Below are 22,844 nucleotides of genomic sequence, written 5' to 3'. Positions count from 1 at the left end.
AACCTTTTTGTTCTTTGTATTCCTCAAATGATTGATATGCTTAACTTTTTTTTGTTTTGTTTTACATTTACTTGAGGAATGGCTGGACCCTCAATCTGAGGCAAACCCACAGTGCGTGTGTTGGCTTCAGCCTAAAAAAGATCTAACTCATAAGTTGTTTGAAGAATGTTTTTTTTTCAAACTATTTTTAGGAATACAGTATTATTTGATATTTATGAAACTGTTCTTTACTGCTTTTAAATAAAAAAGTAAAATGACATGATGTGATATGCAGTAGGTTTTGGATAATAATTTCTGCCTCAATTCTCATTTGTTTGTTTTATTCTCTAGTGCCCCTGGAAGTGGTCCAATGTTTAGGTCAACAACTGTTGCCATTGAAGATGCCTCCAAGGAAGCACCAACACATGTCGATAATAATACAGAGGGAATCGAACCTACTGTGGCATATGCGACACACATGGTAAAGGACTTGCAGGTAGTGCTCCCCAGCCATCATGGACAGATTGAGAGGCCTTTTGACAGCAAAGTAAAAAATCAAATCTATGGACAAAAAATAGGATTTTCATTTTCATTTCCAAAGAAAGCATCTGTCAAACTAGAGTCTTCAGCAGCCGTGTTCTGTGAGAACACAGAGGAAGGATCAACGGTGTTGAGATTTAGACAGAAAAACAGAGCCATCCCAGGTGACTGTAATCATCCAGGTACTCCTCTAACAGAAAGAGAACTAAATTCTGAAGAGAGACATTGCAACACTGGCACCCAGCAGGGAAGTGTTATCAACAAATGTACATCTCCAAATGCGCAGCTCCGAGGATCATGTTATGTGCCTGTGAAAGAAAACAACACAGGTGCAGATACAAGTTTGTTCGCAATGTTGGCTTACTCTGAGGATCCAAGCCAGTCTTTTTCTGACTTACCTACATCAACAAAAGAGACAGTGGTAGACATAGAAAACTCTTCTGAATTTCATGACAGTGAAGCAAGAGAAATCCAAACTGAAACAGATGCTCATGTTAGAGAAGAGTCCAAAATGGATGTAACCATTCCAGAAGAAGATATATCTCCTGCAGTAAATAGCCCACAACCTGGTTATGATGGAAGGATTTTTTTGGAGGTAGATTCCTCCGAAATCATTGAAAAAGACACTGATGCAGCAAACAAGAATCTATGCTCATTCACAAAGCCAAGTAAACCTTTTGTTCCAGTCTTGGGTAAAGATGGATCAACAGTACTTCAGTGGCCTTCAGAGCTGCTGATGTTTACAAAAACAGAGAAATCTCTATCCTACAGCTGTAATCCCCTCTATTTTGACTTTAAATCATCAAGGAATAAAACAGAGTCAGAAAAAATAAAATGTAATGCAAATAAAGCTCATGAATGTCAGGCTGTAGCTGAAGAATCTCAGAGAAACGGTAATGCTTATTTCAGCACTTATGTTGTTCATGGAGAAGAAGCATCCTACCATGATATTGAGTCCACAAATGGACTCAGTCACAATCCTATACAAAAAAATACAGATTTTACCAGAGACAATCTGAACCTTCAGGAGCTAACTGAGCAGTCATTGCTTACATACAAAAATAATGATGAGGCAAACGACAGACTCATAAACGCAGTTGAAAGGTCTGCAAAACTAAAAAAGCACAAAAAATCAAGAAAACATTCAAAAGATTGTACTAATTTAGGTAGAAAAGAGCAGGAGAAAAACAGAGACTGTGGTGACAGACATGACTGCAGAAGCAGAAAAGAAAGATGGAAAAGAAAGAGATCTCAAAATCATGATGATGAAACTCAGAAGGAAGCCAATGAAAATGGGACAGATTCTGAGGACTTTCTGAAACAGACAAAATGTACAGAAGAGTGTGTTGACGAATTTGGAGGGGACACACCTGAACAAACTCAATCATTAGAAGAATCAAAGAAATCAAATCAAAATCAAGAACAAAATGACAGCAACAGCAGCAAAACAAAGAACATAGCAAGAAGGCAGCCAAGAACAGCATGTATCTTAAATGGCACAGCAAAGGCTGTAACATTTCATAATGAAAATGGCTCTGATTATGAAGTGGTACTCAGGAGCAGAGAAAGAAATCTATATAATCCATCAACAGAACAAATGAACACAACAGGACATTGCTCCCTGTACTGTGACATGCCTTACTCTCAGAACACATGCATTACAGATAGAAGGTCCATCTCAGATCATAAGATATCAGAATGTTTTAGTGATGAGAAATACTTGTACCAAAGCCAGTTATTAAAAAGAAAGCAAGGATCTCAAAATGAACAAGAGGTATCCTTTCCTAAACGCAGTGCAAACTGTCCTTCATCAGGAAATGATTCCTGTAGGCTCAAAAGGTCAGTGAAGTGGTGGAAACGTGAGAGCTCTACACGTTCAGACTGTATGCCAAGTAGAAAGAGGAAAAGAAGGAGAAAGACTTACACAGAAAATCAGGCTTTTGTCATCAACTGGAAAATGAATAATAAAGATGCATTTAAGCCAAGTCTCTGTGTAGATTTATCTGCAGAGACTCCCAAACATGACATCGGATTAGCACATGGGGGATCCGAGCATATTGGTGAAGTCGTTGACATAATGAATAATCTAGAACATGCAAATCATGTTGTACATCAAGCACCCACTCAGAGTTTTCTGTTACGAACACAGGAGCATCCAGTTACAGGGTTTTTAGACTGGACAAGTAACACAAACCCAGATAAGGGGCTTTTACATCCACGGTTTAGTCTGACTGAAAGTGCCACCATTTCAACTGAAGATGTACCTGAGAGAGAGACTCATCAAACTGAGAGCTGGAATATTGCTGAAGTTAATAAAACAACTCATGTGCATCAGACTGCAAAGGCAAACTTACAAACTGGGAAAGACACTGCCACATCCCAAACTACAACTCAATGTTGTCGATATGAAGTCAAACAAGCAAAAGAACATGATACTGTAAACATTGAACCTAACAGTTTATTTCAGTACAATCCAAATGCTGAGTATCACAGAAATCTAGATCACTTCAATCTTCAAGATGCAAAAGTAAGAAGGCAAGAAGGTTTGAGGCCAGGGCACTTTATTGGGTCTTTCTCTGCACCACAAGGAGCCTTGTTAGCCCCAGATGAGATTGATAAATATAAAACACAGAAGCACGTGTTGCATCAGCAGACATTTTCAAGCAAACCAGCCTTGTCTGCACCACCCCTTTGTGTGCCATCCCCTGCCACTGTGCATCATCTACACATGCAACAGCCAATATCATCAACCTCCATCACAATCCAGCAAACTATCCTTCAACACCATGCTGCTGCACTTGCTGCTACATGTTCCTTCCTTCAGCCACACCCACAGCTCTATCCACAGGTCTTCCCATTTGCTCGACCACCTCTGCCTCAAATGACTCTGGCTCCAGGAATATGTCCAGAAAACTACCCCAGCATTATTCCCACTTCTCAACTACCAATGATGGCACCCACGACGCTTCATCCAGGACATTTGACCTTTCATGCATTACCACATACAACAATGTTTCCACCGTTGTTTCCATCACATACAACTGTCTTTCCAATGCAATCTTTGTTTTAAATATTGCTTTATATGATTTTAACAGACCACTGATTCACTGTAAACATTTATTTATTTATTTATTTATTTATTTGGGTATTTATTTGTTGTTTTGTTTAATCTTTTCTGTTTAAATATATTTGTTGTGTTTCTTAAATAAAACCCAGCTATATGGTTTGTGTGATTCTTAAAATATTTTAAAATGTCTGAAATTTGATTCTCATCCATTATTTGATAACTTGTCAAGTAGTTCTCGTGAGAAAAAATTTCTCCTTTAATTTCATCAGAGATTTATATGTTTTGCCAACTTTTTTTCAAAGGCTATTTACACTTCTGTACCATTATTAGATGGACTGGGTAAACCTTTTTAGTTCAGAAGTGAACATTATTTACAAAGCTTTAACTAGTTCTTTATTTAAAGAAGGACTTTTGATTCATTAAATAAAAGTGCATATTCATTACATGTTTCTTGATTGTTTTTAAAGAATGGTTGAACAGGTTTATGAATATCAAATTTAATTAATTAAAACTGATTTGGAAAAGTTTAATCTTTGTAAATAGGACCATGCCTAAAAACCCAAAACTTGGCAGTATACTTTTTCTTTGTTTGACATGATTGTTACTCAGAGCCTTTACAACCATTTCTCACTACAATATGTTGTTTTTCATTGCACATAAAATGATACATGTAATAAAATATCAATGAAATGTGTTATATAAACTAGTGTATTTAGAAACTTTTGGTTTGTTATAAACCTTAAGTAAAGATGTGTTCTGTGCGGGTTTTTTGGATGTTAAAATGATGCAGATGGATGTAATGTTCTATACTAATATGAAGACATGTACGTACATGTTGAACATTTAATGTGTTTCTATACTACCTGTAATATTTACTGTAAAATATATTCCTTTGTTTTTATTGTGTATGGGACCTTGTATGTATGGAATATTTAGATAAAACTGGTACATTATGTTTTTTATACATGAATAATAAAAATAATATCGTAAATATCTCCAAAATTGTAAATGTCTCCTGCAAAAAAAAACAAAACAAAACAAAACATATAAACATATAAAAAAGTAAAAATGTTCTGAGAAGTCCTGGTGCCTATTAGTAAACATGTATTGTCCCAATGCACAATATCCAAAAGTCCTAAATCAACTCTGGAAATTGTTCTGCTCACTGTATTTCTGCATTTGTTTTATGAGAGAAAATCATTATTTGGTTATGGGCAGAACTCTGTCTGTTGTGGTATTTTACTTTAATAAGATTGATTAGCTCTAGAATAAAATAACAGGAAAGTTTTTTTTTTTTTTTTTTTAGGAATACTTAATGACTTAAAACACGGTTGGTGTCAAATACTGCTAGCTATTCTCCTTGAAAATGACAAAACATCCACAGGAAGTTTGAGAAACTGATCAGAATTCTGGAATAACACAGGTTTAAGAGGAGTCTGTGCAACATAATACCAATTTTAGTCAGTAATTTGTTTTCAGAAAGATGAAAAACAACAGAAATTTCAATTATAGATTTGCTACCACTTTCAGATTGTTGTTGTTGTTTTCCTTAAGTGTTTTGTTTGTTTGATTGTTTTTTTGTTTGTTTTAATAATTTAATTTACCTTTTTCCTTTCAGAAAAAAAAAATGTGCTAATGATGATTTGGAGTAAATATATTTGAGAATGAAATTTATTTTATGGCTTGCAATGAGATCCAGAATATATGTAGACTTTACAAACACTCTGCTGAAGTGGTCATTTAGTTCAACTCACTACAGTAGACCCTTTTTCCTTATTCAAAAGTTATGCCCAAATAATAGTTTTATTAACATAGATTCTTAAACCAGACACAATTGAGTAGATAGATGTATGTATGTATGTACTGATGGATGTAGCACAGGACTTATTTTCCTTTTCTAAAAGCTTACTGAAAAGGCAACAGATTTACGGTTGCCTTTAAAAACTGTTAAATACGTAAGGAATTAAACGTATTCCAACATTAAGATCAAATAAATAAATAAATATTTATTTTTCAGCTTAAGCCAACTAACTACACAGAGGCACATACAGAAAGTAATTAAGAAGCACTGCTGGTAATTATTTTTGTCACAATGACCATTTGATTACACAAAAAATAATCATCTTCAGTCCTATCCAAAAAAATAGTCAACCAAGCAAGTTGCTGTTACTTTACATGTAATTCCTTCATTCTGAATACTTTTAAACCTAAAACAGATAGGGAAGTGAAACAATCATGGTATTTTTCATACCACATAGTTAATGAGTTGTTAAATCACCCTGGAGTAATGCTGGTTAACCATGAAAAACATGGTATATAAATAAAAATAATAAACCATTTAAATAACTGGGACAGCTTTGTTAAAAAAAAAAATTAATTAATTAATTAAAATGCGATACTCATTACACCTGACTCAGAGGCCTCAAAGAAAGATTTTCTAATCTGTATTTTGATTAAACTGTTATAATTCTTTCTGCATTATATATATATATATATATATATATATATATATATATATATATATATATATATATATATATATATATGTTACCTTGAAAAAGCCTTATAAATCATGCAAGTCTCAAAGATAATCTGCTTTTTCAACATGTGGGCCAAAAGACAGAAGACCTTTGTATCTGAGTTTTTCCATTGATATGTTTTGCTCATTATTCCTGAGCAGGGTTGTTGAACAGGTTACACGAAGGACCTCATTTTGAAAGCATCAGAAACTTGTTGTTTTTTTTTTTGGCTTGGCATGTATTTGAAAAATAAATAAATCTATTCTCACACAAGCAAGTTCTGCTAAAAGGTACAACTGCACAATAACCTCAAAGGAATTGTGGGAAAACAAAAGATCAATTAACTGCCATCTTTTCTTAGACCCGTCATTGTTGTTTCGAACCACTTCAGTTTGACTGACAGGATGATTTCTAGGGGGAAAAGAGGATTTCAATAACATTAAACCTGAGAAAGACATGAAAGGGATGAAGAATAATGAGTGTTCTCGAATTCCACATCATCAGTAGAATTGTCTAAGGCCCATCAGGAAGGGTCTTACAAACAGCAGGTATAATCTACAGTAACACAATGTATGTATTTAGTTTCGGGGAAGAGACAGGATATTTACTCTTCTATAATTCTGTGATGATCTTTCAGGCTACAGTGGATTAAAAACTTACCCAAGAACCTCTACATTCATGTTGGATATTGTCCTGAAGGTAAATGGGTTTGTATTTCCTGCTGCATGCTCTGGTGTATTTTTACTGTTGCATTTGACCTACACTCTACAGTATCTAGATTCAATGGATTTTACACCACAGGCACATCAAATTAAAAAGGTTATAGCTAATGATATAATGTCATAAATCATACCTGTTGTGCAAGTACATCCCTTGTGCAGTTTTGAAAGAAGCTTGCAAACATGAATTTTCATTTGGATTTCTGGTACCATAGTAGGTTTAAATTTTTGCTTGTTTTACATTCAGGTAATTTGTTTAACCTCTTAAAAACAATTTCACGTCCACTGGCAGCTGGTTTGTCAATGTGTGTCATTTTATATCCCTACCTATACAGCATATAGGCAAAATAATCTTGTTATTTTAAATTCTTGACACTGTATACTTTATAGTCATTTACATATTTAATACATAATCTTATGTCCACAGTCATGTACCCTTTGCCCCCTGTTATTCTATGCAGGATGGTGAATGTAAATATTACTATTTGAAATTGATTTTTAAAAAAGTCAAACATTAAGGGGACACATGCACCAGTCCTTAACTGCACGTAATGAGGGGACCATGTGAAAACCGAGTACACGCGCGTCCAGAACTGTACGTTATGAGGAAATATGTTCAGTTTGTAAGTGCCAGTGACAGAAAGTGCAAAAGTAATTAATTGTAAGCAGAAATCAATATTTTGGAGATGATTACTGGAGGGGCCAGTTCCCCTGCTTGCCCCTCCTTGTGCATACTCCTGGTCTTTGTGCATCTTGCTCTTGCACTTCTGAATTACTGCAGAAAGCTATTTAGTTTTCTTTTAAATATGCAATACTTTTTTTTTACTTCAAACAGTTGTAACCACTGCATATCAAATTATAATTATAAACATTAATGAGGATAATATGTAATTGTCTTAGCTAAAAGGTGTACAAGCCTTTATTACTTATAGAATATCGATCACTTTCCAGATGAATCTCGCTTACTCCATCAAAAAAGAAAGGGTCAGAGACTCTTAACATTCTATTATTCGTCTCAATAACTTGCGATATAGTTGAATTGCCAAGCCGCGTCTGTTCCAAAGATTGCTTTTACATTTATAGTTTCAAGTTTTGCTCACAGTCCCTTCTGATTCACTTATTGATTTGCCTGTCATTGAATTGCAGCCTATACCACTGGTCTTTTGATGGCTCCTGTGTTGTGGGCCTAGAGCATTTCCAGGCACAAGTCAAATAAGACCAAACTACTTTTTAAAGAAAATTGACAGAAACTTTAAATCTGTCTTGAGGGTTGCAGAGAGTCAATTGTCTTTATACTGGAGATCAGAATGTTTGACAGAAATGCTAATCCAACAGTGGCAGTTTTACTTCTTTATGACAATTGGTTAGATTTAAGTGACATTTTTTTTATAGTGCTGTATGTACTCTAAAACTCTTAGAACCCCATTTTAATGATAGGGCAAGGCATTGACCCCAATGCAAATGTAATAAGTGTCTGATTAAGGATTGCTAGGTGGGTGCAAATCAGTGCAATTAGACTGCCTGTGAAGTTGTTTTGATACCATGTTTTCTGCCAAGTTTATACACCTGCCCGGTGTTTATTTTCAACTAAGCAATTTTGAAGAGGGGGCAAAGGTTTGCCTTTGCAACATTACAAGCATCCTCAAAACACTCTTTTTAGTGCTAACGCTATCACAGGGAGCCATTTAACACACAATAAATAAGCAGTTTGTGAGGGATAGAACTAAGGAGACAATAATAATATAAAGCTCAAATTCAAACTCTCAGTTTCTCATGCCCAGGAAGATACTGTGCATATTCTATTATGTTAAAAGATTTTACTAATAACAGTAAATGCATATATGTTACTAATCATTTCAAATACTGTATTTGATGCAAAAATTCAGATCTTTATGCGTCTGTATGAGAATCACTAAAAGTTAAACAGGCGAAACTTGGGCTGAGGTAATACAGAGATGAAAGCTCCCCGATCAGTTCTCATTGTTGAGAGGTTTCCAATATTTCTTGAGTGCAGGTGCATGAAATATGAAAATGTTGCTAAAGTGCACTCTTGTGAGTTAGCAGCAGAAATAGAACAAGATAAATCATTACTGAATGAAATCTGTTAGATAGGAAACTTAATGAATTCCTTGGTTAATACCTGCCAGCTCTGCAGAACTGATTTGAAGCTGTGTTTCTATACTTGGCTGTTGATCAAGTTTTTTTTTTTTTTTTTTTTTTTTTTTTATTATAAAATATGAAAATTACTTGTTAGTGCTGTCTTGTAAAGCTTGCCATCCCTAGCCTGTGTATGCTATTTATACTGTAAATAGTTTCTTACAATTTGGTATAATAGGCCTAAAAGAAAATTCTTCATTCATTTTACATAATAAACAAATACATACATAAATACTGGATAGAAAGCTTACTTTGCCATCACCCTTTGAGGTTATGTCCATGTAGTGTTGAAAATACTGTAAAATACTGTAAAGTAAAGAGACAGACAGAGTCTAGGATATTTAAAACAGTCAAAAGTCAAAACAGTCAATATCTGGGTATTAACCTGTGGCAGAGCAGAGCTCTGCCCTTTCTAAATTGGCAGGGATGAGGTTAATTTCCCCTACCTGCCTGGGTTTATTATGTTCAGGTGGCTGGGGTTGATTAGTAGATTAGATGATTAGTTTAATGATCAATCAGTGCCCAGCCACCTGACATAAAAGGAGGCCTCTGCTTCCCATTAGGAGGAGGGAGCAGGTTGGTGTTTGTGATTTTTGAATTTTGTTAAATCCAGTGAAGGCATTGCCCAGACTGGAAACCTTATTTTTGTAAGTTTTGTTTTGTTGTCTTTCTTTTTGTGTTTAAAGATTTTTATTTTGCCCTTGTGCACGTTTATTTTCTGTCTCTGGGCCTCTTTCCACTCGCCAGCCTGCCACATAACCAGACTCTTAATTTCTGGCTTCCTCAAAGTGAAGTCAATATTATTCGGTTAATTTTGAAGGCTTTCCATGTATGTACTCTCTTTTACAGAGCTAAGGACTTGTATCTGCCTGGAGCTTTGAGATGAAAGATCAGGGCATTTTCCCACTACAATGCAGAACTGTATTGTTGACAAAAGAGTGAATACAAAGAATGTTGTTCACAAGCCCATTACCATGTAATTACAGTTTATATATATATATATATATATATATATATATATATATATATATATATATATATATATATATATATATATATATATAGAAACACACACACACACTTATATATGCTATACACATACCCATTCTGTCAAAAGAAGGTGTTACAAGATTACAAAAGATTAAATCTACATGTGTAAATAGGTACTTCTGTTGAATTCTCCATTCATTGTTCAAGATGGACCTGTGTCTTATTTAAGATTTATGAAGTACAGATTGACTGTACTGCTATTGACAATATACATACAATACATGCATTAATATTACATTATACTATAACTTTACTCAGTCTATGTTGATTTAATCAAACTGTTTACGAGTATAGTTTTCAGTGTGGCTTTCTTTAACAGCTGTTTCAATGTTCCAATGATCAAACAGAATTAATTTGGTAACATAGTAAGGCTAATTAATGCAGCTTTGTCCCACCACATCAATGCTAGGCGTAGAGAATTAACAATGACAGCAACAACTGGGGTTTTAAAACCCATAACCGAACAATGGCCTGTGTCAGAAACTGACCAAATAATGCTCTGGATCCTACAGGATTTTTATAATACTTATACATCATGAGCAATAAAAAACTAAATTAACATTTAAAGTTTTCAAACGTATTATTATTATTATTATTTATTATTATTATTATTATTATTATTAAAACGTCATCCTACAGTGCCTTTTGTTTATTTATTTTTTTTGGTCCTGCAGTTAAGAATGGGAATCTTATGTGTGCATATGGAAATGTGTTTACCAGCGTTGCCAAACCAAATGAAAATACAAAGTATTTATTTAAAAAATACTTTTTTTTTCCAAATTATGACATGTCCTGAATTTTTGGCAGATGTGATAGGGGCAACGGAATCAGGTTTTGCAAACTGCCCGTGACTGGCAGCTGCAGACTCAGGTTTCAGTAGTACTGTCGGTGGATTCCATTTTTCTTTTTGCAACAGCTATTGACGCCATCCAGGGAACATTAATAATGCTGATGATGTCATCAAAAAGAGGTAGATTTTTGTTCTTGAACAGCTGTATACCCATTCATAAAGTGCTTTGCAACAGTCACCCATATTCTCAGATCATTTTATGAATAGCAATATGAAATTTGTTTTATTACAGCAATCGGCAAGCACTTTAATAAATATGGCCCATAGCCCTCACAATGCACTGCTTTAAAATAAAATAAAAATAATAACAGTACTTGATTTAAGTAGTACTAGTATTTACAAGTGCTAACAATTTGTGATGATGCCTATTATTTTTCAAATAAACTGCAATACACTGTAACATAATAAAAGATTAATTCTATCCATCTTATTGCTCTTATTATGCTAAAAGAATGCTCTCTTAGCTTCATGGCCCTGACTCTCTGGAACTCTCTCCCAGCTTTAGTGCGTGCAGCTCCCACAGTCGCTCACTTCAAATCAGCTCACAAGAGTAAGCAAGTCCCACTTGTTCTCGCTTACTTAATGCTCTCTAAGCCTGGTATCTGTTATTAGCTGTTGTCTAAATTGCTAGTTCAGGTTTTTTACTCCATCTTATATGTATGATTCTGCTTGACAAACGCTTCGACAATGTTTAGAATTCACATCCTAGCCTTTTATTTAATGTAGTATGCCTATCTTTAATGTGTTTGCATACTTTTTTATGTTGTATATAATGTACTATGCCCTGTATTTCACTGTATTTACTGCATTATGCATTGTTCCTCACTATCAGGTAAAGCGCTTTGTTATAGTGGTCCACTATGAAAGGTGCTCTATGCAATAAATATTGATTGATTGATTAATTGATTATTGTAATGTTAATATTGTCATATCTATTAAAACTTGGGCAGCAAAAATATTTGAATGAAAAGATTTTGGTGGTGGATATTTAATTAAATTGAAATGCACCAGTGATCGCATTCAGCAAAAAAATAAAAAAAATAATTAATAAAAATACTTGAATATGCAGTCACTAGAGATTGAGGGAGTATTAAAATGAAACGGGTAAGTGATTTCAGCAACTCTGGAGGCAAGATGTGAAACATAGTAAAATAGCTGACCTTAAAAACATTTCCCAAACTATGCTTCCCCTGAAGAGCATAATCAATAAATACCATTCTTCACAATCTTTTAAAATATAGATATAACTGAATGTTGTCTGTTCCTAAACCATTGCCATTTCAAAAAGCTATAATAGATCGAGAAATAGGATACATTTTATCACACACAGCAACCGAAATACAGTCCCACTGATTTAACTCTGTTAGATGATTGCAAATGTATGCTTTTTACTGCCTATTCAATTACCACCTGCTGTTTGAATGATAGTACAAATCTACAATTGGTGTTAAAGGAATTCATTATTCTATTAACCTTTGAGCCCCACAACTGTGAAAGGGACATTTCCCCATACTGGTGACATCATCACTGTCTTCAAGTATAATAAGTAATCACAATGTGATTAATTGTTAAACAGCCCATAAAGAACATTCAAACCATTTGTAATAGACATTATTAAACAGGCTTCTCTTCTGCTTCTGTGACCAATAAAGCTGATGGCCAATGTACCAGGAAAGTGTATTAGGCAATATGATGTGAATTTGCTGTAGATCCCAAGACTTGTGCAGAAGATAATGCATGTGTGATCAAGCACAGCCAAAAAGCAGGAATCACACAAAAAAACAATAAAGGATGTGTTTGTGCTCTCTTGTTCACTTTCATTTTACAAAAAAATAAACCTCCTTTCAAAAGAAACCATTAACATAACTAAGCCTATGCTGACAGCACCCAAACTATTAGCTAGCTATGTTCAAATTACTAACCTGGCTCAGCTCAGGGTGCACTGCAGATCCCAAAGTTCTGCGCAAGCAATTACAAAGCTTGGTAGTAGATGTTCACAATTATTGACAAGATGTTATGCTCTTTTCATCAAAGTTTGATAGTAATAGAGTTTATTACTTTTGCTATTCTTTCTTACAGTAGCTTTTCCTTAGAGATCTGTTCTGGCACAATTGCTTTGCTTTTTAAACTTTCTCTATCAAAATCTGCATCGATTTTAATCATTCTTCAGAAGTCATTATTATTTTATGTAATGCAAATGTATTGTTTTGCAACATTCGACAACTTCAACTCTTTTATTTGAATGAAATCAAATAAAAAAAGGTTTTAGACACTCATACAGTTATGCATATATATATATATATATATATATATATATATATATATATATATATATATATATATATATATATATAGTGCAATAGGCCAGTTTTATTTGTTCTTAGAAAATTATTCTTGGGAGGTGGGAAATAAGATCAAGGATTGGTATGACCCACATCATATTCAAGGATTCATGTTAGGTTTTCCAAGTATCCAAATACAGGCAAAATAAAATCTGTGACTGGAGTCAATACAAATAAAAAAGTTGACACTTCACTCTTACCATCATTATTATGATTTTAATGCACACACATTAATTCACTTTTATTGTCCTACCCCACAGGACTGTAACAAACAGCCTAATAATAGTTTAAGGTTAACATTAATTATTGAAGTGAAATGTTTGCTAGTTCAATTAAGGAAAAAAGTTTATATTAGTCTTAGTCTTACTTAAAAATTTCCCAAGCCAGAGGTCTGGTGCTCTCATTTCCCCAGAAGGAACTGGATTGCTATCAGCAGCTTTGGGATTTAATTGAGTTTAATTAGTTGTGGAAAAGGCCAAACACTTTCCTCCTCAGGGGTCTCTTCTGCTGTCATGTAGAAAGAGGGTAATAACCAGGATTTGTTAGATAAAAGTAATTATGTCAGCTTATACAAAAATCAATTATTGAAGGTGCTTGGCATCAGGTGCATGTGAAAACTAGTATTAAAGTCATAGTACTAGTAAGCTGGATTTATCTGTTGAAAACACTGTTTGTAAATATATTCAACATGTTTTTAGTTTTTACATGTTATTTTTAATGGCTTCTATATATCATTATGTTGGCGTAACAGGGCGAGGAGCTCTGTACATGATTATTTGTTTATTTTTAGAACGGGGTACCCCTCCGCCTCTGTGCAGTTTATTATTTTGTATTTGTTTTGTTGTATTGTTATTATTATGATTTATGTATTGTATGTATATGATGGCATGGATTTGCTTTGTTTTTATTTAAATGTGTTCTGGCAGAGGTGAGGTCGGCAGCCTGAATTAATTAATTGATTTAATTTGATGCTAATCGGGAGATGGTTACCGGCATATAAGCCTGCAGCTCACTGCACTCCGGGTGGGTGTTCAGAGGAGGGAACAGAGCGAGAGCAATTTAAAAACAAAACTAAAATATACACAGGATCAGTGAACGAGATCTGCCCAGCCTGACCTAGGTGTTTAGTTTTTTGTGTTTGTGATTTTGTTTTGTGCACCTGTTTTATTTTTGTTATTTAAAAATAAAACGGCGCAAGAGCCATTGCACCATACCTGCAGTGTCTCTTTGTTGTTGTTCCTGCATCTGGCCTGACATCACCACACGTCTACCCTGTCAAACGTGGTGGTAGTGGTGGGATCACTTGTGGATTACTTGTGGAGTGAGGAAGAAGAGGATGGGGAGGAAGAGCTGCAAGCAGCGTCAGAAACAGTAGCAGCGCGGGTCTGGTCGCAAGCCCCATCGCATCTCTACCCTGGTGGATATCTGCCTAACTTGCTTGAGGGGGGAGGAGTGGTGTTTTAAAGTTGGCAAAGTCAGGCACGTATCGCTCCCCACCTCAGGAAGAGGACGTGTAACCAGGGTTACAGACACAGGAGGAGGCTGACTGGGTGGACCTCCTCTACAGCATGGGCAAGACCTGTGTTTTCTGCATCTGTGGGGAGTGGGGGCATTTCCCAGTTGACTGCCCCCTCCCTGTAGAAGAGTGGTACTAAAGCTGCTGGAGAGGAGACATGGACCCAAAGGGGGAGGAGTTGGTGCATCTACAGCCCAAGAGGGTAGGCCGAACGTCCACAGCTCAAGAGGGAGGAGTCGGTGCGTCCACAGCCCAAGAGGGGGGAGGCCGAATGTCCACAGCCCATGTCTCCACCAGCAGGGGAGGAATACCTGCTATTCCCATCTCTACCAGCAAAGGGTGCATGCCTGCTGGTCCATCCACTGCAGCCAGAAGGGGAGGAGCCCCTGCCACCTTTGCAGCCAGGAGAGGAGCTGCCTCTGCCTCCACCACCGCCAGGAGCAGAGCAGCAGAAGCTGCCTCTGTCTCTACTACCACCAAAAGAGCGGAGCATGGGGGAAAACCACCCGGCCACAGCGTCCACGAAGAGGGTCAACCCCAGTACCCCAGCTAATCCTGGCTGCCGCCATCACCTCCCAAAGGTCCACTGCCGCCGTCGCCTCTAGAGGGTCCGCAGACGCAGTCTCCTTCCGAAGGACTTCTGCCGCTATCGCCTAGGTTGCTGGCTCTGCTTCGCCCAGGGACACTGGCGCGTGACCACCCAAGGATGCCTGCTTTCCACCGCCCAAGGATGCCTGCCTTGCACCACCCACGGATGCATGCCTTGCACTGCTCAGGGATGCCACGTCTGCTCTGCTCTGGGATGCCACGCCCACTCTGCTCAGGGATGCCGCGCCCGCATTGCTCAGGGGTGCCACGCCCGCTCCACTCAGGGATGCCATGCCCACTCCGCTCAGGGATGCCATGTCCGCATCGCCTGGGATTGCCTGATGCGTCGCATTACCTGGGGTCACCTTTGCTCCGCATCGCCTGAGGCTGTCTGCTGTGCCACTTCGTCTGAGAGAACTTTTCTTTTCTAGTTTTTTTTTTCTTTTCTGTCTCCTAAGGTTGCTGACAGTCACGATTTGCCTGGGGTCGCTGCCGGCTCTGCTTCACCTGGGGTCACTGCTTGCTCTGCTTCTCCTGGGGTTGCTGTTGGCTCTGTTTTGCCTGGGGTCGCTGCCGAGCCTGCATGGAAGCAGGAAATACTGTGTCCAGAGCCCCGCAGAGGGGGGCTGCCTGCCATGAAGAAGGAGGGGTAGGTAAGGAGACCAGCTCCACCTGCAGTAGTTTTGCTGCTGAAGATTGTGTGGCTGAAGCCCCAGAAGAGGTGAGGGGTGAAGGAGCTCCCACCACGGCTACTTGCATGGACACCATGCTTCCCCTCTAGCTAACTAGCTATTATACTGTATTTTAGAAAGCTATTTTGCTGTTGTAAGATTTGTGCTCCAGTTAGTCTTGAAAGATCCTTGAAGCCATTGGATATGGGGCACATTAAGCTAACAAAATGATCAATAATAAATGACAGTCTAAAACCATGATTTTTATTTTCCCTCTTGCAATAATGGTAATATGGGGACAAGGCAAAGTAGGCAATTATACTTACTACGATTGAATATCTGTCTCGTCACATGAAGTTTGCATACAGTTACACAGACTAAAATGTATAAAGCTGTATTAAGCATTCTAATAAAGTAGGATAAGCTATAATAAAAAATGTCCATATTTTTTGGTGAGCAGTACTGCAGGCACACTTAGTTAATTCTCTCCAGAGAGACAACATGGATTAAAATAGTATTGCTTGGAATTTATATGGTGAACAATATCTATCAAACTAGTGCAAGTCCATCATTATAGAGAACTCACACTCACTTGTTTTCGCTTAACCTTACGGTAGTTATGTTTCTACTTATTTAGCATTTCTTCCTGCTTAACAGTCCCACCCAATCAGACGAAAAAGCCAATCAGCAAGCTATATACTGTAGGTCTATTTGATGGAAAAGATCCTCACTGGGAGTAATTCCCAGTCCTGGCAGGCGTGTACTTTTGGTAACTAAACTAAAGTAAAACAATTCAATTTCAGTTCAGATAATTCACACTCACATTACATGTTGAATAATATCAATTAATTTGCAGTTTAGAGAGGTGAGTTAAAAAACCTGGCCTGTCTTAAAGTGTCCCGAGATTATGGAGCTAGGTGCAACCCTTGCAGGCACACACAGCTGGATGTATTTGTTCATGATCAATTATTGAGATGAAATTTCACTTGTTCAGTGTGACACATGTTAACAACAGTAGGAAGCCTTTACCAAATATGAATAAAGACATGTGTTTAGCTGAGAACAAATAGTAAGGATGAGAACACTGCACAGTACTTACTGCTTAATAACCAAGCACTCTAACCAAATCTAACCTCTCTTACTGCTTAATAACCAAATCTAACCTCTCTTACTGCTTAATAACCAAATCTAACCTCTCTTACTGCTTAATAACCAAATCTAACCTCTCTTACTGCTTAATAACCAAATCTAACCTCTCTTACTGCTTAATAACCAAATCTAACCTCTCTTACTGCTTGTAGAGTCAACGATAGAACCTGAACTTTCACCTCAAGTGTATTACCTTCTTTACTACACAGGGAATAGTTCATCCCTCTTCCCCAGACTGGCATGATACAGTGGAATGCTTAACAATTCACTTTATAAATATTTTAACTTCAGCTAGGACACTAAATCAAATAAGAATTTGGCCTTACCGTACATCATTTTTACCCTCAAAAGTACGTTCAGATAAAGGTCACAATATCTTGCAGCACTTGCAAAAAATTATAATTTCCTTTATTTGTCCATAAAGGTGTTAAAGTAGCTGCTATTCATGGCTTCAGGGTCAGGCATACTGTAGCCTTACCCTGTATATTACCATGCCTTTGGAAATGGCATTTCAAGTAGAACAAACCCAAGCCCAAGAGCTTTAAAGTTGCAGGTCTGTATTTGTATTGAATGTAACATTTTGCTTGATGTAAGTTGCTGAGACATACTGAACATTTCAGTCAATAAACATTAAAGGAATCATATTCTACTAGGTAGAATGTACAGTGGATTAAACTGAAGATATTTGTTCTTATGTATTTGTTTAACTAGATGCAACTTTTGCCCATTCCATACTACCTAAATAATGAGGAATCAACACACGTTGAAACCACGTAATTGCACTAGATACACAGCAGTGCAAAGTCAGTGACCCCCAAAATTGTTACATTTGGTAAAGGGCAATTTTACATTGACTGAAATTTTGTTATTTAGTAAGGATCCACTGTCACTGTAGCCCTAGAGATAGCTGTCTTCTTATACCACCAAAATCAATATTTTATCTGTTAAAGTCCAATTGGTAACAAGAAAGATTCATTTTGATCACAATGCTCCATTAGTTTAATAAGTGTTCATAATATCAACCTTAATACAGCATCCACAACTTTACAAAGGGAATCATAAATTCACATATTGATATGTTTACTTGGCTTAGTTTCTTCATCACAAACAGGCATTTATCTAATTTATCATTAATCAATTATTAACAAGCATCAGTTTTATACAAGAAACAAAAAAAAAAAAACAGCATCATTTTTCTTGTCACTCTGGACTCGATGTCAAGAGACAAGCAGCCAATTTATTCTACATGAAATATAAGTTGTGCACCAGAACCTTATTTTAACAGATTATCTAAACATGCAGGTCACATGTGCGGTAATAGTATCTGTGGAGATAAAGGCTGCACTATCAGATATTCCAGGTAAACCATTGAAGTAAGTGTCTCTACAAAGTGCATTTCAGAAGTAAAATGTGAGTGTTTTTAAATATTGTTAAATATTAGAGAATATTCTCTATTTTCATATCCATTTTTGTATTTGTTGTATATTTAAGTGCTAAACCAGACTCCAATTCTTGTTGTAGGTCATCAACAATTTTGAACTCTGCATTGAACAAATTATTGCAAAGCCAGGTGCAAGAGAAAATGCACACTGAGTCTGCTCATATCAACTCCATTTGGTCTGCAAAAGGTATCCAGCACAAAGACACACTGTCTGTCTCCTCAAAATCGCCTTAAGGCAGCAGGTCATGTTTTGCTCAAATGACTTTGCTCCTGAGCCACTACTTTGCCCTTGCCTCTAAGTAACAAAGATAACCCTTTTATTGGAGGTTAACATTTGATATGTCTGTGCTTAGTAGGACTTAAAATCAAAATACATCCACTATTATGATAAATGAATTCTACATTACGGTGATGTCTAACTGAGATATGATGACACTAATAGACCATTGTTTTTTTTTTTGTTAAATCTGTAGATTTATTTTATTTTATTTTATTTTATTTTTAATTTTCTTCTACCAGATCAGAAAAACTTTTTATGTATTGCTGTAAAAAAGTACTAAAAAAAAGTTTACTTCAGCTAGCATAAGTTATAATTCATGATGTGCACTGCAAACTGTTGATCTTGCAGATATTTTATTAACTTTAAATTAGGTGAACAGCAGTGTTGTTCAACTTACAAGTGTGCTTCACCGTGGTATGCATGAATAGTTTTTTTCCTGGTGATTTTCAAACATTCTATAGACTAAGGGTGTGTATTTATACTCCAAGCATAACATAATGAGTCAGATAGGGTTCACTGCTCACCCAGAGAGATGGAGTGTTCTTTGTATTATAATTACATTGGGCATTGCGGGTAGTAACCTTCTAAGCCTTGGGTTGCACAAAGCCTGAATTATTAATTTTGGCTGGTTGGCCTAATTAGGTCTTTCAAACCTGTCCATGTGTATCAGGCTGGTTATCAGTATTTACGATTAGCAGGCACAGCGGATAAGGAAACTCTAGGCTTTTGTACAACAAGATTTTATGTCTTGGAGCATTCAATTGAGGACTGGCACATGAACTAGAAACAAAACTAATCTAATTTGGCAGGATTTTATCAACATTATTAAAATGAGTAAAATGTTAATAAGTGTCCCTATTTCATTTGCAATGAGAATCAACTCTAATGAATGTTATACTATAAATACCATATTATACCATGCCAATTTCATTTACATAGCTCGCTTTATAAACAACTATCCTGGAGTGCTTTACTGACTAACAAGCTCTACAGTGCTAATTCAAAAATGAAGATATTCTTTATATATTAACCACATCTAAACATAGTAATAGCAAATCATGGGTCCAGCCAGCCCCCACGTACCAAATTTAACATTTGATAAATAGTGACATGGTCGTGTGAATGAACCCAGATCTCTCTTGAATAAGCCAAAGAAATGGTAGTACAATAAAATGTGAACTTGGATTTGCACTTTTCCAACTGCAATATAAATAGATTTCTGTCATAGAGGAAATAAAACAACGACCAAGACATAGGCTTCTTAGGTTGAATGAGAATTTCCTTTATTTAGAATGCTGATCATACAAAAAAAAATGTTTGGAGGGAGAGGAAGAGGGCAGAGTTTCGCAATAGTTTTTGGAGAGCAACCTTGAACACCTTGGGCTGTATTTCCCCCTTTGGGCAAACTGCCCACTCCATAGGAAATTAATTAGATGGGCAGTTTGCCCATAGTTTGCACACAGTGAAGATTAGGCCCCTTGTGCTCCCAGGAAGAGAGTTCCAACTTTTAGAAAATAATAAACAAACGGTAATCTGCTGTGTGTTGCTGAGCACAGGGGGAGTACTGCTCTTCTCCTCAAATGGTAGGCTTAAGATTTCATATTGCAAAAATCTAAGGAATCAAGTTAATTCTAGAACACAGGTTGTTTCGGGTGCTGTTCGGCAGAGAACAGAGAACTCAGTAGCCGTGCCACAGTCTAATACAAATAGAAAAGTAGCCCACCACAGCTTCTTTAACTTTCTTTTTTTCTATTTTTTGTGAGCAGCTGATAAGACTCAAAATCTTCTCTAACTGCAGCAATCATTTAATACGTGGGTTGGTTCAGCTAACAATATTGCTCCTGTGGAAGATTTACAGACAACCAAGCCTTGTAATACCATCCTCACATGTGCACTTGTGTAATACATTTACACAGCTGTCTTGTTGAAGTACAAATGAAAGCATGATCACTGTTATACATCTCAACATCTCAACCTAAAAACAATTAAATCATTTCTTTAGGCAGTCTTCAGCCTCATTTTTTCAGATGTCAGCTTATTAGTATATATAATTACATTCCAGTACAATATTCCAAGTTAATGCAGTTCAGTAGTTATTTGTTTACCCCAGGCAAGAACAGACTCAGAACAGAGATTTAACAGTAGAAGAACAAGCCATCAAAACTATAAAACTGGACTTGTGTGCAAAAGAAAATCTGGGTCTCAGAATTGTGAAGTATCATCATAACTGAATTTTGGAGTAAGAGTTGTGAGTGATTCACACTAAAACAATTGGATTTTACCATGTAAAACCAGCTCTACTGCAGCGCTAACGAGAACTTAAGATGAATTTGCATCCCTTACCACTCTCATTGTATAACATCTTGATGGAGGGTTCAATTGTGTGCAACCTTTCAAATATAGTATAACGTCACATATCCGACCCCCTGTGGATTGGAGTATAGGCGGATATATGAAAAAGTTGGATTTGCAAACATCTATAGAAAAAGTATTTACACATCCATAAATAAGTTAGTGTACAGAAACAACACGCAAACTGCTTTAAACATGGGGACATTTTTTGCTATTAAAGTAAGCAAACGTAAACGAGATTAATTAGGTTACAAATATACAGTTTTGCTATGCGGTTTGCTATAAGCCATCTCCATGCAATGCTTTAAAAAATATATATATAAATAAAACAAACAGTAAATGTAAAGTAACCCACAACTGATGGCTTCTTTCTTAACTCTAGAAGTCCCTGCCTCTCTGGTTCTGCTTTCTTAATATCTCTGTCACGGTACTTTGCGCTCTTTCTTGACATTGCCAACAGCCAGTAAGCCGCTTGGCTTGAATATTGCTTCGGCTGTCCATTATATAAAAACATTGCCCCAAAAAAAAAGCTTTCTCGACTAGCGAATTGAAACGTCACTGCTGCACGCAGTTGACTGTGACAGGCACACAGCCCACCTCGCTTAAAGGGGAACGCACCAAAAAGCAGATTACTATGACGCTTTCTTTCTGTTTCCAAGGAAGCTGCATTTGCTGCCAATGCCATTAGTCTCGTAGCCTACGTTTAATATTCATTTATTTATTTAGCAAGGCGATTAATTGATCAGGACGGTTATGTGATGGATTCAATAAAACAGTACAGTATCAGTTTCCTATTATGCTACACACAAAACCACACCCCTCCACATTTGACAGGGATCTTTCACAATGGAGCACAGTGATGTACTTACAAGATGTTGTAGGTACCAAATATATAAGCTACTAAATTTCCAATGGAAATGTGACTTGTGCTAGGGCAGTGAGGAGACCCAATAGATAATGTACTGTAATATGTTTTCCATTTACCGCTCTTGATCTAAAAGGAAATTATACATGCTATCTGTATAAAAGGGTTAGTTTTCTTTTTTAAATCCCTTGTGAAAGAAAGTCTTTAGATTGTCTGACTGCATGTTCATTGAGCTTGTTCTAACAAATGTAAATGCAGTGCTTTAAACCTAGCAGCTGTTCTGCTCAAAAGCCCTCCAGCACTAATGGTGCTAGGATGTGTTCATTTCTGAATGGCCTTTTGATTCTCAGAATTAGTTTCAATGAACTGTTTCAGTTTAAAACAGGTGCTTTTACTGATCAATATGGCAAAGCACTATTTGGAAAAACGTTTAAATTCCCATCATGTCATAAAATAAAATAATAATGATTTTTCCAACTCGACAGTAGAGTCATGTTACCCATGAATTGTGTTCACGTGTCTTCTTTTGTTCCTAGTTTCTCCGTATCCTTGGTCACTGAGTAACACGTCATTTTGACTTCCCCTGTGTGGGCAATTTTATTCTGTTCAAAAAGTGTCATGATTATTGTGAAAGTGGAACTTACCATATGCTAAAGAATCCATTGCCTAGTTACATATTTATCATGAAAACATAGTACAATAATATTACCTTTAAGAAGTCCATCTCAATCAACTAATTAATATTTATTGTGTGTGGAG

At 36.5% G+C, this 22,844-nt stretch overlaps 1 protein-coding gene across 1 annotated transcript in view; it reads left to right on the top strand.

Annotated features, from left to right (window-relative positions):
• The window catches only part of LOC121323040 (G patch domain-containing protein 8-like), a 110,399-nt gene extending 106,810 nt beyond the window's left edge, over positions 1–3,589 (top strand). Inside the window, exon 6 of the mRNA XM_041263759.1 lies at positions 331–3,589. Within this exon, the coding sequence (XP_041119693.1) occupies positions 331–3,589 (3,259 nt within the window). The remainder of the gene's footprint in view (positions 1–330) is intronic.
• The last annotated feature ends 19,255 nt before the right edge of the window (positions 3,590–22,844 follow it).

Source organism: Polyodon spathula, chromosome 11 (genome assembly GCF_017654505.1).
Source record: "Polyodon spathula isolate WHYD16114869_AA chromosome 11, ASM1765450v1, whole genome shotgun sequence".
Classification (NCBI taxonomy): domain Eukaryota; kingdom Metazoa; phylum Chordata; class Actinopteri; order Acipenseriformes; family Polyodontidae; genus Polyodon; species Polyodon spathula.
This window is presented reverse-complemented; position numbering and strand designations above follow the sequence as displayed.